This window comes from Pituophis catenifer, unplaced genomic scaffold, assembly GCF_029215685.1.
Source record: "Pituophis catenifer annectens isolate HBS135680 unplaced genomic scaffold, rPitCat1.0.hap2 SCAF_3, whole genome shotgun sequence".
NCBI lineage: Eukaryota > Metazoa > Chordata > Lepidosauria > Squamata > Colubridae > Pituophis > Pituophis catenifer.
Window position 1 is genome coordinate 44284403 of NW_027256883.1, and position 18302 is coordinate 44302704.

Consider the following 18302-nt stretch of genomic DNA (forward strand, 5'->3'; position numbering starts at 1 on the left):
ACTTCCAAAGCTACCTATAAAGTTCAAAATAAAAGTAGTCCTTGACTTATGACCACAACTGAAGCCAAAATTTCTGTTGCTAAGCAAGGTAGTTAAGTGAGTTCTGCTCCATTTTATGACCTTTTTGTCACAGTTAAGCAATCATTGCAGTTCTTAAGTGAATCATGCAATCATTAACTGAATCTGGCCCCAGAACAGCACAACTATTATAAATACATGCCAGTTGCCAAGTGCCTGAATTTATGCTGCAACGCTTGCAAGTATGAAAATGGTCATAAGTCACTTTTTTCAATGCTGTTGTAACTTTGAAAGATCACTAAATGAATGGTTGTAAGTCGAGAGCTATCTACAGACTTCAGGTAGTCCTCAACTTACAACCATTTGTTTGGTGACTATTTGAAGTTACAACAGCACTGAAAAGTGATTTATAACTATTTTTCACACTTAAAAGTTGCAGCATCGCCATGGTCGTGTGATCAAAATTCATGTACTTGGCAACTGGCTCATATTTGTGAGAGTTGCAGTATCCAGAGTCATGTGATCACCTTTTGCGACCTGGCAAACAAAGTCAATGGGGAAGCCAAATTCACTTAATAACTGCAGTCATTCACTTAACTATGGCAAGAAAAGTTGTAAAACAGGACAAAATTCACTTAACAGCCTCACTTAGCAACAAAAATTTTGAGCACAGGACTACCTGTACCATGACTGATTTAAACTTCGTTCTCTGCCTTTCTGTCTATCAGGGTGTCCTCAACAGAAAACATTTTGTTCTCTACAGCAGCTAAATTTATTTCCCTTGACTGTCACCTATTCACCCACTAAATACAATTATCTAGAGTCAACAGAACCATTATTTTGAGAAATTAACAGCTTGATCATATCTATATCTATCTATCATGTTTTTCTATAGAGATTATACTCTATAGATTCCCAGATCCCTCTATATGTCCCTGTCCCCCACATCTATCCTCCACTACTACATCTTCTAAACACAAAAATCCAGATCCAGCTGCTGAGTACGGGAATATTTTATGCAAATAACAGGAAATCCCATGCATGCCAAGTTCTGTCTAAAAGAAATTACAGGAATTTGAATCAGATACTAAATGATTCCAGTGTTTCAGCATCAAATAATAATTTCATCCAGAAATCGAAATGTACAAGCAGAAGGTATAACCATTTTAATTACAATATATTAATCTACTTTATAGAAAGGTTTAAAAAAATACAAGATCTAAATAATTCTTTATTTAAATAATGATTATTGCTGAACATATGCCTGTGTTCATATATACTCTTCTTTCATAATATTTAATTGTAATGATAAAAAATACATGCTACGTCAGGTCAAACATACTGTATCTGAACACTTAGCCTACATTTACATGCGAGTCAATTAAGAAAATGTACCTCTAAATTAACAATTTGGAAGTTAATTTCAAAACCTTTCAAAAACTTACATTTAACATTCAGTTAGTCAAAAATTATTTCAACCCCTGAACTCATTACAGAATATAACCTCCAGAACAAAAAACAAAACAAAGCCACTGCTGGAAAAAAATAGGTTTCCTTTTAAGTGCTATATGAGGACCAGACATCTGTGTATGTGAATTCCATTAATTTCTTGAGAAAAGATTTAAGAATGTGCATTTAACTCCTCTCATTGAAATGACAATTGCACCTGAATTGAGATTTGTTCATGGTTACTGTTCCCTGACACATGCCTAATGTGAGTATTTTTAAAAAAGGCACAACAGTTTGATTTCAAAAGCAGCATAGAAGAGCTGAGTACAGTTACAAATATGTTAGAAAAATCATAGACAGAAGCAGACAATATTCCCTTCAGTTCTTTCAGGCCTCCGAGAGAACAATTTCTTCCAATCCAATACAACTAGATGGGTGGCTGGTTATAGATTGGACATAACAATTCAAAAACCCCACCTCTTTCCTCAGCACACTCGTTACTTCATAACTCTGCAATGATAAAGCACAGTCATTGAAACAAATAATCTTGTACATTTTGTTCTAGCCAACATACCGCTGAACACTCTTCAGTAAAGAAAGTTCTTAAGGGCTTTTTTCCTTATTTGCTTTTTTACTGCTCCAAACTCCCTGTAATTCTAACAGTTATGAGAAATAACTTTATTAAAGAAATTCAAATAAAAATATCTCTGAACCATTTAACCGAAAGCCAAAATTTCTACAAAACTATTCCAGGAATTTCAATAGAGCATTAGACCAAGAGATCACCCACTTAATAATTATATTTTTATTCAAATGCCAATATAGTCAAAATATTACAAATGGAACAGGTTATCCAGAATATGCATCTTTATGAACCCTAGCTGAAAATGGTGGGGGTTGAGAACTAATACATCTAGAAGGCACCAAGTTGGGTGGGGTGGGAGGTGTCATCACTAGAATTATGAAGTTGCCATTTTAAATGCACATACCCCATCATCCATGGTTGCTGATTCTAGAAGTGAAGAAATAGACTTCTGTAATAGCTGTTATAATGGAAAGAATAAAGTATTATAATTATGAAATCAATAATGTACTCAGTTTGTATCCCTAAGATCTAAGTATTTTATTACCTGCAGCCGTTATCTGTAATTTCACAGAAAAAAAATTCTTGGTTAAGACCTTACACATAGTAATCTCTATTTAATTCTACCACAGATTATCTAGAATATTTGTTTGCCTATTTGCTTGCTTGCTTTACACCTTGTCTCTATGCTCTGGGAAACATAACTATGGTATCAAACACAGATAGGTGGTAATATAAAAATAGATGTCTTTCTTCACCTAGAGCTGATAATAAAATACTGAATTAGAACAATATTGTTCTTATACTACCTTGATTTTTACTGTAGAATTTGATTGGGATTGGCAATTCAAAAAGACTTCCAGATGCATCTTGATAACTGGTGAAGTTACAACTTCACAGCAATGGCTGCAATAGAGTAACCCTCTGAAATACATGAGAAAAAGGCCATTTATATCTATCCCCAAATTTCCATGTCAAAGTGTGCTCATAGACTTCTTCACTTTGCACTGTAAGATAGAACATATATTGTTCAAATATTCCCAGCTTCCTTGATTTAATGTGTAACAATCCTTTGAGAGATGAGATAAAAAATAATGAAAAAAACACAAGTTTCTCAACTCATGTTCCAGTGTCAATATTAGGAAAAACGTTTAAGTGAAGATGTTAACCTTTTACAACTTATCAGTTGTTTTGGTAAAATGACAATCACTTTAACCATTTCTGAAAACTGTTCAAAAGATTGCAAGAAGATTTTTTAAAAAAACCTGGCTTGGAAAGGAGCATATAATGTACATCTGGCAGAATTAAAAGATGCGAAAACAGTAAAATACACAATACTACCGATCCTGCTCTGCTAATCCCCTGCTTTATACTTATTAACAATCAATTATACATTTAGAAAGTTTGTGCTAGCTTATTTTTAAAAGATTATCCTATTCTTTGGCTTTAAAAAATTCCCAGTACAGTTTCTATATGATCAATACAATAAACCATCACTATGCACCAGCCTACAGTATGAAAAGTGTCCATAGTATCCTGACATTAAAATTTAAGTGCAATTTTAAAAGTTAGTGAAAGTGAGAATCTCATAATTATGACAAGACCTCAATGGAAGTGCCAAAATCTTGCAAGTCTCTTCTTTCTTTAGGAGCTAATGTGTCTTTCATTGGAAAAAAAACCTGTTGATTTCTGAATTAAGAGACAAAAAGGAAAAGGAAAAAGGAATTAGGAGAAGAAAACCAAACTGAGACATCATATTCTTACAAGATATACAGTAATTTTTTTACTGTAACTCAGGACATCAAAACCAAGGAAAGAACAGCATTGCTTTCATTGTCATGAAGGCTATAGCAAAGATACTACTTGGATATAATACAATCAATTTTGCAATAATACCTATTAGACTTTGTGAAGAGGTTTTTTAATATGATGGTTATCGATGTTATATTCTAAGCACTCATGCAGAAGAAGAGGAGGTTGGTAAGGTTTATGGTCAAATTCAATTTGAAATTAACAGAATATTTTAGCAAGTTGTTTGTGGTTGGAGATTGGCATGCCAATGTTGGAAATTAAATTAGAGTAAAATATTAAAAATATTAAATGTAATGGCCTAAGAAATAAAAAGATGAAGATGGAAAGAAACATGGAAAACAAGGAAAGTCTTCTTTAAAAAAGCTCCAAATCCAATGAAAGTTCCAAATTTGCTGAAAAAATACAAATGGACAGTAGTAACTGATTCCAAGAACATTGAGCAAAGATGGAAGGAATATACTGTAATTCAGTAGAGATGTGAACATCCGTAATACTTTGTATAGGATATACTTAAGATATACTTAGGATATATTTCCTGCTTACAAAAACCTCTAGTATTAGAAGATGAAGTTATATCAGCACTCCAATCATTATCAAATTGGAAGACTACAGGAATTAATAAAGTATCTATATAAAGTTGGCAAACAATTAAAAAAGAATCTATAAACTTTTAAGAGTTATCTAATATTGATTAGAGCTTTACATGGAAAGGCTGAGGGACAAGAGACATTAGTGCTGATTCACGCTGAATAATTGAAAAAGGAAAACAATACCAAAAAGAAGTCAATACATGCTTTACGTATTATAGAAATATTTCAGTTATGTCAAACTTGTCAACTGTGGGATGTGCTTAGGAAAATGGTAACCCAAGAATATCTTATAGTCCTCATGAGAAACCTTTACAAGATCACGAAGCCACAGTTTGGATGGAACATGGTGAAACAGACTGATTTCTGTTCAGGAAAGGAGTGACATAAGGTTGTATACTCTTCCCTTATGCTAAATATGTATTAAGGGAAGCTGGATTGAAAGATGATGAGCAATAGGAATATTCTTACTGTTCTGATGATACTATGTTGATAGCTGAAAATTTAAAATTAAAATCATGGAGCATAGTAAAAAAATAATGACAATAAATACATCAACTAGTCTTAGAATTAGACACTTATATGATATGGCTGTATCTAGTTTTCTTGTGATAGTCTTATGTAAATAAAAGTTGTACTGTCAAGAAGTAGAATAAAAGAGTATTGATACATTGAATGCTAGTGTTAGAGAAGAGTCCTGACAATATCACAGATAACCAAAGAACACACAAATGGATCATAAAACAAATCAAGGCTTTTCATCATGGCACAAATGATCCAGCTCTAATTATTATATTTGGGTACATTATGTAAACATTTATAGAAGTCCATAATACTGGGAAGGTAGAAGAGAAAATTGGATGATCAATAACAAGGTGGATGGACTCAATTAGCAGTGGGTGCTATGCTGGAAAATAATAGGACCGGTTGAGGGAAGGCTTCTTGAGAAAAAACCTGTGAGGTTACTAAGACTTAGTACATAATCATAATTACATATGATTAATTACATGATTATGTAACTATCATTGGATTGACTGACTTAATAGTACATAATCATAATTACATAGTAATTCTAGTATTGACCAATTGAAATGGAACAGCTGAAAGGCAAAGTATCTTAGAATCTGCCTCCATCGCTTTCACTGTGGTGCCAAGGAGAATAGACTGCAACTAAAAAATTATGAGACATCTTGCTCCCAATAAGATTCAAGTCTGAATCTCTATTCTGTGACTATCAAGAACCATTCACAAAACCTGTTTTCTAAATCACTGTAATTTTTAAAGAGACATTCTGTGATGACACATTATAGTTTCATGAAGTAGACATTTTTGGTTTCTCTTTAAAATACTTCTTTTTTGCAAGACTTAATGAAGTTAGAACTATTCTTATCAGGTGTAGCACATGATATTGGCACAAATACTCAGACACTTGTATGTCTTATGTTCTATATAAGTGCCCAGGAATTAAGAATGTTTCTACTATTGTAATTACTATTACTATAATTATAATCAACTTTACTGAATGACTAAGAAAAATAAATGCTGGAGATATAATATAATATACTTTATATTTACTTTCTTTGCACTCTTTATGATTTTATAACCCTTCCAAGTTGGGAGTTCATCACCAGGACAAAACAGTTTTGTAAGGAAGCTAGTGAATTTGGAGAACTGATCAACTATTTGTAAGGAAGGATCTTTATTAATTGAGTGAGATTGATCCCCCCTCCCCCTTGCTGGCTGGGTATGTGTTTACTTGCACCCTGAGCACATGGACTGAGGGGAGGGGATTACAGCTAAATCACTGATCAAGAGATTGGCTATTGGCTTTTTGTAGCGTTCCTTAGCCAATAGGAAGTCCCAGCCAAAAGTCTTTCCAAAGAGGAGAAATACTTGGAGCTCAGAAGCAGAACAAGTTAATAGGAATGGGAAAATTTTATAACAAAATTAAAAGGGGGATGAAGCACATACTGACCTTCCACTTTCAAAGCTAAGTAGCAAGATGAATTTAGAAATAACATGAGGAAAACAGGGGTACAGACTCTGTAAAAGTGTAACATAGTATAAAACAATTGTTAAAAGAAAAAGAATCCAAGTTATTAACAGTAAGTAGGATGAAGATAGAAAGCCAAGGTAGAAGGTATTTTGCAGTTTATTCCACAGACAGTTAAATGTATAAGTACTAGCCAGCTAAGCACAAGTCATGATTCATTCCTGCATTCCTGGCTCTCATGAAGCTAATCTGTTTTCTTGAAACTATTGCAGTTATTAGACAGTCATGAAACTATGTGGATGAAACTTCCTGGGATATGACAGCTTTGTCCTACTCCCAGAATGACAGCTCCCTTATGGTCAGGGAGAACAAGTGTTAAGGATGGCATAATATATTTTCTGTAGACAATGAGCCCAATTATTATCTATGATAATAAGAAGACTTTTGATTGTGGGTGAGATGAGTTATCATTTTTATCATTTAATTAAATTTGTATACCGCCCTACTCCCGAAGGACTCAGGGCGGTGAACAGGCACAAAATAAAACAGATAAATACAAAAGTTAAAAAACATAATTAAAACCAAATTAAATAATTTTGCCCAAGACAATTAAAATTCCCAATAATTTAAAACAAATTAAAATTTCAATTTAAAAATTTAAAAGAAGGGGAGAAAATTAGGCCAGGCCGGCCTGCTGGAATAGGAGTGTCTTCAAAGCACGGCGGAAGGTGCGCAGATCCGGGATCCTCCGTATCTCCGGGGGGAGCTCGTTCCAGATAGTAGGTGCCCCCACAGAGAAGGCCCTCTGAGTTGGGTTTGTCATGCACGTGGATAATATTGGGGTAAAAGTAGTAGTCATAGTCTACATTTGCATTAACAACATTAAAAAACTAAATTAATTGCCCTGGAACTAATTTAAGATGCTAGGTAGATGAGTAAAGTCCAGGTCTGCCAAGATAGTATTGTGAGAAATATTATTTCTTCCACACAGAAAATCAAGACATAAAGACAGAGCACAGTGGTCTCCACATTTGGTCAAGCTCATGCAAGAGATTTGGATTTACTGATTATCAGGCAACTTTTTGGAAAAAGCTAGATCTGTATGAGAGAGGAGTTGTCACATGACATCAAAAAAGATGGCACAGCAGCTTTTAAATTTATCTCTGAGGAAAAGCCTAGCATAAAATTTAGAATAGGGCAGATGCCAATATCTAGATGAAGAACAGATACCCAATAGTTTCTTTTACTTTTCTGGGAAGAAATCAGAATAACATAAACAAATTAAGGTAACAAATGAAGATATTCTAGGAAGAAAGTATTTGAAGAAGTCAGAATAATAAATAAAAACATAGATTGCATATCAAAATTAGGTTTACATATATTAAATTCTTTTGAGAGTGGTAACTTTACATTTAAAAAGGGTACTTACTGTACTATTTACTCTTAGCTGCTAAATTAAAAATTAATAAATAATTTATCATTGGACAATTGATGCACTATGCTATAGTCAATTACTCTTCTTGAAAAAGTCACTGACAAAATTTGAATACTAAATTCACAGATGAATTGCATTTTTATCGGATGTACAATTGCAATGTTATTTTAATAATAACTCTAGTTATGGCAATATAGAGAATCTCTTACTGTTCTTGGATGCTATCTTGTACTCTTGTTTCAATGCTGATTTGTAGAATGAACAAGTAAGATTTAATTATAAGAATTCTAGGGTATCTTGACATGTGGGTCCTAATGGCATCCTCCAAGAATCATTAAGCAATTCAAATTTGACATTTCTTCACATTTGCAAAGAAAAATATCCTTCAAATTGGGCTAGGCTCCAGAAGAATCAGCAACAGTGCATGCAACTTTACTTTTTTAAAAAGAGAGCTGACAAAATGAGGATATTATAGACTAGTCAGTTTAACATCAGTTCTTATGAAACTGGTGAGTGATAAGTACAATTGCTCTCATTCCACATTAAGAGCAATGAGGAACAAGCTTTGCTGAAGAAAAATAAGTATGTTTTTTGCAGTGAAAAAAGTATATCTTTTTTTCACCAATCTTTCTAGAGGTTTTTCAGCGTGTCAACGGGTATAAGGATAGAGGTGTTCTGCTGACATTGTCAGTCTGTTTGAAACTGTAAAGAATACAAGACTCCTCATCAAAGGATTTTGAGGAAATGTAATGGGATAGAGGACCATTTTTATGAATTGCTAAATGGTTAAACAAAACAGAAAACTAAGAGTTGAAATAAATGCATAATTTTCTCAATGGAAGAAGTAAGAATTGGCATCCCTCAAGAATTGATAATTAGGTTTTTTCCAACTTGTTGATAAATGATGTTGACTTAGGGATAAGTAAGCAGTGATCTGATCAATTTTATGGATGATACCAAGCTGTTCAAAATGACTGTGAACTGCTGAAGAATGATTTTTATTTTTTCATTTTTAAGATTTTTATGCCACTTTTATTACTTTATAAGTAAGTTAAAGTAAGTTACTTCTGCTTTATTGACTATATTAAAGACTTTGATTGTGTGGATCACAACAAATTGTGGCAAGTTCTCAAAGAGATGGGAGTACCAGACCATCTTATTTGTCTCTTGAGAAACCTATATGCGGGTCAAGAAGCAACAGTGAGAACTGGACACGGAGCCACTGATTGGTTCAAAATGGAAAAAGGAGTTTGGCAAAAGTTGTATACTGTTGCCCTGCCTATTTAACTTATATGCAGAGCACATCATGAGAAAGGCGGGGCTAGATGAATCACAAATTGGAATTAAGATTGCCGGGACAAATATCAACAACCTCAGATATGCAGATGATACCACTCTAATGGCAGAAAGGGAAGAGGAACTAAAGAGTCTTCTGATGCAGGTGAAGAAGGAGAATACAAAAGTTGGCTTAGAACTCAACATTAAGAAAACTAAGATCATGGCATCCGGCCCTCTCAATTCCTGGCAAATAGATGGGGAAGAAATGGAGGTAGTGACAGATTTTATTTTCCTGGGCTCCAAGATCACTGCAGATAGGGACGGCAGCTAAGAAATTAAAATATGCTTGCTCCTGGGGAGGAAAGCTATGGCAAAGTTAGACAGCATACTAAAAAGCAGAGACATCACCCTGCCAACAAAACTGTATATATTCAAGGCTATGGTTTTCCCAGTTGCAATGTATGGCTGTGAAAGTTGGACCATAAGGAAGGCTGAGCACCAAAGAATTGAGGCCTTTGAACTATGGTGCTGGAGAAGACTCCTGTGAGTCCCTTGGACTGCAAAGCGATCAAACTGGTCAGTCCTAGAGGAGATCAAACCTGACTGCTCTTTAGAAGGCCAGATCCTGAAGATGAAACTGAAATACTTTGGCCACTTAATGAGAAGGAAGGACTCACTGGAGAAGACCTAATGCTGGGAATGATTGAGGGCAAAAGAAGAAGGGGATGGCAGAGAATGAGGTGGCTGGATGGAATCACTGAAGCAGTCGGTGTGAATTTAAATGGTCTCCGGGAGATGGTAGAGGACAGGAAGACCTGGAGGAAAGTTGTCCATGGGACTGCGATGGGTCAGAGACAACTTCGCAACTTAGAACAAGAAGTTAAAGTGGGGAATATACATAATACTCCTTCCTCCTCCTATTTTCCCAAAATAACTACCCTGCGAGAAAGGTTGGGCTGAGACAAGTCACGCAGCCAACTTTCATACCTGAGGCAAAGCTAGCACTCACTGTCTCCTGATTTCTTAGGACAGCACCCTAATTTCTACATCAAACTGGTTCTCTTTAAACTTTTTTAAAAATTATATTTCTTTAAACTGGAAAAATGATCAAACAAATAGCAACTGCAGTTTAATTTAAATGAATGTAAACAGATATATACTGAAACAGATACACCCTCTCCATTTTATATAAATACTAATGGGATCTGAGCTGCCCATATAACCAACTAGAAAAAAGATATTGGGTCAAATGTAATTTAATGAAGGTATCAGCTCAGTGTATGGCAGCTGGGAAAAAGACAAATTTCATGCTAGGTTCACTAAGAAAGACTGGAAATACGACTGCCCATATAACATTCCTATATAAATCTACAATGTATCTGGTTGCCATATATGTAAAAAGATAGAACTGGAAAAGATTTGGAAGAAGATAAGTCAAATGAACAGAAGGCTCTAACATTTTTCTTACAAGAAAAAACTAGAAAAAATTGGACTCTTTAGCTTAGAAAGAAGACAAATGAAAGGGACATGGTTGAGTATGCATGGCATGAAGTTCTCCTCCTTCTCAAATCACTAATATAAGACAAGATGATGACAACTACCTTGTATGGATTTAAGAAGTTGGATAAATTCCTGGATGATACGTCTATCTAGGGCTATAAATCTTGAACCTGAATCTTTGCCAATTTACATGATTTCCAAAGTTTTGTACTTTTTGAGAATCACAGTTCTTCCTTTCCTGTATTGATATTTTATGCTAATACCACTATAAAGTCAAAGGAAATTAGAAGAAAGAAATTAGAGATTATTTGATGTATGAAATATGTCATTTAATTTTTTTGTTGATAATAAGTTTCCACCTCTGGATGAAATTAGACAATGTTGCTCTAAAATCTGGACCAAAAATAGATAGAGGCCCATGATACAAATTGCCCAAGATAACATTGAAAACTTTTTATTCCATAACTTTTCCATTTCTGTATACCTTTTGGTGATGAACCTCAACAACTGAAGTAAGACTTTGTATGTGAATACCTACTGCAGGGGTCTCAGACTCGCGGGGCCAATGCGTCATGTGCTGACCACCCCCACCCCCATTTTAGCGAAGGGGGAAAAGTCGTGATATGTCACGTGACGACATGAGTTTGACACCCCTGACCTACTGGATCATTAATATGCCAGTTAATCCAACATGTTCTTACTTGTCTTGTGGATGCTGATCTATTTTTTCATTGCCACATCTGTTACATATAGGCCAAGAGAAAGCAGTTCTCTCATTAATGCCAACTACAGTACCTGAATAAAAGGTAAAATAAGTTGCAAAATTTAGTATACTTTGACTTTGAATGCCTTTAACAATCATGTCTGTTTGGAAATACCCTTTCTTCTTCTTTTTAGAAGTATAATTAGCAATATTTAGATTTCCATTGATTTCAGATTTAATTGTAATCCAATCCTAGTTGCTTTTCATGTATTAAAAACCTGTAACTATGTTTTATTATTTTTCTAATTTCTAATTTCTCTCTTTCCATATCAAAGAGGAAATGTTTTCAAACACAAAGTTTGAGTGATTATATAGCCAATCTAATAAACTAAGAAATTAATATTTTTTTGTCACCAAATACTGCCTCCCTTAGTTTCTGTCTTAATGGTAAAAGTCAACAAACCAGACCTCCTTTGAACCAGAAAATTCTGATTAACAATACCAGGGCATGAAGCCAAATTTAAATGATGATTAAATATTCTGGCTTGTCTAGAGCTATTAAACAGTTTTCTGAAATGGATGAAAAGGGAATTAGTTAATGGTCGCTTTCCTAAATTTATTCCATAAATTGATCAGCTGTGGTGGCACAGTGGTTAGAATACAGCATTGCAGGCTAATTCTGCCAGCAATTCGATGCTCACTGGCTTCCTTCCTTCCAAGGTCAGCAAAATGAGGACCCAGATTGTTGGGAGTAATATGCTGACTCTGTAAACTGCTTAGAGTGAGCTGTAAAGCATTATGAAGTGGTATTTAAGTCTAAGTTCTATTGCTATTTGTCCCATCCTTTAGAGAAGTCATTTGAACAAAAGGATTTTCATATCTCATTTTATGAAGTTCTGATACTAAAGATAGCTATTACTTTCACCTGAAAAAAACCAAAGTGAAGAAGAAAAACAGATATGACAGAGTTTTTAAAAAGCATTTACACTGGTTTAACACCAGGAATTATTCTTTATTTATATCCAAGTAACTGAGATTTAAGTATGTTTTCCCAAGCCATATACGTGACTAGAAACATTAAAGAACTGAAGGTCAGTCAGATATTTGGATCACTAGTAAGCATTGTTGTTTAGTGTTATAAATCAAGCAAGATGGGTATTTTATGGGAAGGCTAGTAAAAAGATTTAGAACAATAGCAGTTTGCTGAGCCGAGCAATAAACATTAATGTTTGCAAGCAAAACATATAAATGAGTAATCTTAAAACACCTGCAAATAAATGGATTACAATTGTTAATCCTACAGCGTCAAAGGCAAATTGCTCAGAAAGCCCTGAGGGGTTGAGTAACATGCTTGTCTTTTGATAAATGAAATTATTAGGAAAATAATTTCTGGCAATAATCCTATACACAGGTAGTCCTTTTACTTACGACCACAATTGACCAAAAATTCTTTTGCTAAGTAAGACATTTGTTAAATGAATTTTTTCTCACTTTAGAAGGTTTCTTGCCACAGTTGTTAAATGAATCACTGCAGTTGTTAAGTCAATAACACAGTTGTTAAGTGAATCTCACTTCCCCATTGACTTTGCTTGTCAGAATTTAGTAAAAGGTGAGCAAATGACCCCAGGACACTGCAACCCTCATAAATATGAGTCAATTGTCGAACATCTGAATTTTGATCATGTTACCATAGAGATGGTGCAATCATTGTAAGTGTGAAAAACAGCCATAAATCACTTTTTCAGCTCTGTTGTAACTTTGAACCATCGCTAAATGAACAGTTGTAAGTCAAGGACTAGCTGTACTAGACATCAGTGCAGGAATTTGTAATTAATTCAGGGTTGTGAGAAAAGCAATGTGTATATATTTTATTTTTATATACAGTTTAAGCTTTACAATGAGTTAAAAAAAAACCTTCAATCATGTTGAAAGACCAGATAAAGTAATAAATGTAAGCCAAAGTCCCAATTTTCTTCCCAGGTTCTCAAGGCGGTACATATAGGCATTCCCAATTTATCCTTGCAACCATCCCATTATATAAATGGAGTTACCCAAGCCCCAGACTCTGCAGTACAGGATCATTTGTGAGGTCACTATCCAATATACTGGCACCCATAAAATGCCAACAGAATAACTATTATTAAAAGTATCATTGCCATTTTAATAATCTACTACTGCACCAGAGGTGTCAACTATAACTTTTTCAAATGGAAATTATTAATTAAAGAAACAAGAAACAAGGAATATAATTTGTCATACACTTTTGGAAAACAGGCAAAAGAACAGTTAGCATTAAGATTTTAAATAACAAAAAATATAGTTACAAACCTCTTACAGTACAAATAGAATTAATTTGAGTAGTAGAATCCAGATAATCTAGTTTGACAGGACCAGTCAGTTCAGTGATGTCAGCACCAGCAGCCCTACACAAAAGGGGCTTTTGTAGCAAGAGAACGGTACGTTCAATGCAAATAATCTTACCTGCCAACAAAGACATTTTGATAAGTTACAGTAACAAAGAAAAAAGTGGCTGTTAATTATCTAAGCCAATAAAGACAAATTCCTGCAAGCATTTCATTAAGCTTGTTTTAGTCTGATTCATTCAAATGAGTACTTTATTCTTGTTAATAGTCTGCCAGCATCCACTAACCTGGTTTTATTTAGAAAGGAAATTGGCTGCATGCTGAATTTTCTTTATCGTTTAATGGTGGATTGGGAGTTATTCCAAAATTATTCACATGTTGCACTTTGCTCCCCAGAACAAGGTAATCAAATCTTTGCCCAGAGGGGGGTGTCACCTGGATGATTCAGTTCTGGAGGCATGGTAAGAGATTTGTGCAAATAGGCCAGAGGTTTAAATCTGATAGCCAACAATGACCAAATATGTACTGATTAGCTTATTCTGAACATGATTAGAATTTAATTTTATTCTTCTCAAGTAGTGTTAGCTAGAGTACTGGCATTGATACTCTATCAGATACTTTCCCTCCCCTTCCATTCAATGGTGTCCGCTTCTTGGAGACTGCCTGGACAAGTCTCTGTGGTTTTCTTGGGAAGGTTTTTCAGAAGTGCTTTGCCACTGCCTTTTTCCTAGTGCTGAGACAAAGTGAGTAGCTCAAGGTCACCCAGTTGGCTTTGTGCCAAAGGTAGGACTAAAACTTGCAGTCCCCTAGTTTTTAGCCTGATGTCTTAACCAGTAGCTCTTCATTGAAATACCTACAAGTGTGATTTATTATTTAAAATAAAAGTTAGGCTTGGGCCATTGTATTTAGAGAAACAACTTAGAGTTAACAATAATGAACATATTCCAGAAGTGAGATAAGCAGCTATAATATAAACAATAAAACTTATTCTGGTGCATAATTCCCTACAATTCCTTCCCATTTGATACTACTGGACTGGATATGTAACGCACAATAAACTGGTTTTACTGGTGCACATTAAATTGTTATATATCAAGTGTGCTCAGCAACAACTTGAAGTATGCTGGTATGCTATCAAATCAATAAAGATTAAGCAGTGGAAAGCATGAAAAGGATTGCTTCTTCAACTTTGTTAACAATATAGTTCCACTGGTTTCCATTCCATTGTCATTATAAAACTCTGTAATTCTAAAATATAGCCTCTATGTTTTCTTATTATTTAGTCCCTTCTTTCTTTCGAGTCATCATCACTCTCTAGTTTCTGTTGTAGGGATGGTCTAGATATAGGAAAGTCATCTTATTTAGTAAATAAGCTGCTTTCAAAGCTTTTCCACTTGTAAAGAAAGAGTGAGTGTGCTAAAAATCCTTTAATTAAAAACACAGCAAAAATCACAGAAAATATTTATTATTTATTTATTTATTTATTTATTTATTTATTTATTTATTTATTTATCTATTATCTATCTATCTATCTATCTATCTATCTATCTATCTATCTATCTATCTATCTATCTATCTATGCTTCGATTTATATGCTGCTCTTTTCCGGAGACTCAGGACGGCTTACAATGCGTTAAGCAATAGCCTTCATACTTTTGTATATACCTGCTTAGTAGGGCTTTCGCCCCCCCCTCTAAGCAGTGTTCTTTTTTATACAAAGTCAGCTTATTGCCCCCACAAACCGGGTCCTCATTTTACCTACTTCGAAAGGATGAAAGGCTGAGTCAACCTTGAGCCAGGGGAGATTTGAAATTGCAGTAATTGCAGGCAGCTGGTGTTACTTAACAGTGCTTTAGTTTGCTGTCTTCCACCAAGTGCACCAATAAGATTTGATTCTCTATTCTTAATGTATTGTAATGTCCAAGTGTCAGATATCTTTTTAATTTGGGGCTAAGGAATGAGTCTAGAGGCTGAAGAAACTCCCTTTTATTGTGCAATGTTTATGTTTGTATTAGGAGAGATCTGGAGAAGAATCTGGATGGTAATGAAAACTATGAAAAAGTAATTATCGGGTGATCCTGCGGGAGAGGGCAGCTTGACCATTATAAAGAAAGGGCAGATTGATTGCTTTCTCACATCTTTTTCAGGTTGCTGCTTAACCAAAAATGTCAAAGAAAGAGATGTTAAGTCCTATAATCATAAATTCTGCTTTTGATTGCTAGGTTAGTTGCTGGTTAAATGTATTATCCAGCATTTAATTATGAATGGAAGTACAAACCTGGCATGTGACAGGAGCACCTGGCAAGAGCGTAGAACTAGTTAAAATGGCCTGATCCGGAAACCTTATGAAACTGGATAGTTTCCTCAATCCACTTAGGGAATTTTCTATCTCATCTGAAGTATTCTTTGAATTCCTATTCTGCTGCATGGAGGAAATGGACGTTGGTTTACCTGAACGTCCTTTCTGCGTAGCAGAGGGTCCAGCAGTCTTGACAGGGTTAATACAGTGTTCCGGTACGAACTGAGTCTGCAATTTGTGAAGCTCCTCCCACTTCCTCTGGCTTCCCAGATTTCTGACGAGGGAGATATTGCAGACTGTGAAGCTGAGCTGAGAAAAAACAATATTAGAAACACCCCCGCCCCTGCCCGAGGACCGGGAGAAACAGGGTAGGAATGACTGCTGGATCCTCTGCTATGCAGAAAGGATATTCAGGTAAGCCAACGTCCATTCTACTATAGTGAGGGTCCAGCAGTCATGACAGGGACATGTCAAAGCAGAACCCTCTATTGGGAGGGATCCGCCCGGTCCGAAGAAGCTACCCCTCCAAGAACCTGCTGCAACACCCAGTGGCCGATAGCCGCCTCCGCCGAAGCATAGATGTCCAACTTATAGTGGCGGATGAACGGGGAAGGCGAAGACCAAGTAGCAACCCAGCAAATGTCCTCCAAAGAGGACTGGGTAGCCCAGGTGGCGGAAGTGTCCGCACTATGGGTAGAATGAGCCATGATGCGTGCAGGTACAGAAAGGGATTGGGCCTTGTAAGCCGAGGCAATGGTAGCCCTGAGCCAACGACCCACTATAGAGGAAGAAACCCTCTGACCCAGGGTAGCCGGTTGGAAGGAGACAAATAGACTGTCCGAACGCCTGAAGGAAGAGGTTCTCTTAAAATAAATCCTAAGGGCCCTACGGACATCTAGAGTATGCCATGTCCGTTTCAGGTGATGAGATGGAGAGGGACAGAAATTAGGAAGGACCAACTCCAGGGCTTTATGGAATGTGGGACATTAATGGGGGAGGACTGTGGAAACTCCAGTCTCATGGCCACCCGTACAGCCTTTTCAATTGCTCTTTCAATGGACTTATGCCTCTGGGTCTCAGCTTTTTTGCTGGCTTTGGAAGCTTTCTGGGTAGCAGGGGCTTTGGAAGATGAAACTTTGCCCCTTTTTGAAAGTCCCGGTTCAGAGGGACCAGAAGGATCAGATGACAACTGAGTAGCTGCTGCCCTTTTAGAAGGAAGAGCAAAGGGCCTGGAAGACATCTGGGACTAAAATGTGCAGAAAAAAAAAATCTTCAAACACTGTCCAAAATGGCCACCGACACAATGAGGCAAAACAAAATGGCTGCCATCACCCAGGTGCAAATAAAATGGCCCCAGACACAATGAGGCAAAAACAAAATGGCCGCCTGCACAAAGAAGCCAAACAAAATGGCGGCCGGCACCCAATGTCACTCAAAATGGCGGCCGCCAAAACTCTCCACCAGGTCCACAATCCCAGCAACTCCAAGTCCAAATGGAACAGGCTTACCAGCTGTTGGTATGCTGTTCTGAAGCCCTCTGCACGGCGCTCCGGCGTCTCTGCGGCTAAAGGAGCAATCGAAAATTGCCACCGCTGCGAGGCGTGGGAGGGAGCCCCCCCAGGGACACCGATTCAGGATCTGCCAGGTGGCAGACCTGCTGCCAAAAATAGCAGTCTTCAGCGGGCTCCGACCTGAGCCGTTCTCGCTGGAAAGGGAGGATCTCAACCAGACAGGCCAGGAGATCCTCACCCAACTGCTAAAGCAGTCTTCAGCAGTATGAGGCATTAGCCCTTCTCGCTGGAATGAGCAGAGCTCAACCAGATCCCTGGAGCTCTGCAACCTTTAAAGGAGAAAGGCAATGGTAGAACAAGTAAAGCCAAATTGTTTTTAAAATCAAAACTTGGCAGCTCAGCCAAAAACAGTCCGTTCAGAATAACTGAGTCTGAAATCTGGGAAGCCAGAGGAAGTGGGAAGAGCTTCACAAATTGCAGACTCAGTTCGTACCGGAACACTGTATTAACCCTGTCATGACTGCTGGACCCTCGCTATAGTAGAAAGGCAGCATAGAAGCATTCTTTTATGCTTTTACTGTATCTTCATAAGACAGTTGCAGCATCTTCATCAAGAACAAAGAAGAAAGGAACTTGCTATAAAAAATGTGCATCCTCCTTTATGAACAAAATTGATCAGATTTGTCTCAACCTGGATTTCAATGTTGGAGCATGTCACAGGGACAAAATCTTGGCAACTGTTTATTCTCTTAGTTCACAAAGAAAACATTT

General features: G+C 36.4%; 1 protein-coding gene across 1 annotated transcript in view; it reads right to left on the bottom strand.

Annotated features, from left to right (window-relative positions):
- Window positions 1-1275: 1275 nt before the first annotated feature.
- Window positions 1276-18302, bottom strand: part of SPIDR (scaffold protein involved in DNA repair) — a 168534-nt gene continuing 151507 nt past the window's right edge. Inside the window, exons 16-20 of the mRNA XM_070942313.1 lie at window positions 13687-13839; window positions 11357-11450; window positions 2860-2974; window positions 2457-2510; window positions 1276-1977 (exon numbers count right to left, since the gene is read on the bottom strand). Of these exons, the coding sequence (XP_070798414.1) occupies window positions 1855-1977; window positions 2457-2510; window positions 2860-2974; window positions 11357-11450; window positions 13687-13839 (539 nt within the window). The 3' untranslated portion in view covers window positions 1276-1854. The remainder of the gene's footprint in view (window positions 1978-2456; window positions 2511-2859; window positions 2975-11356; window positions 11451-13686; window positions 13840-18302) is intronic.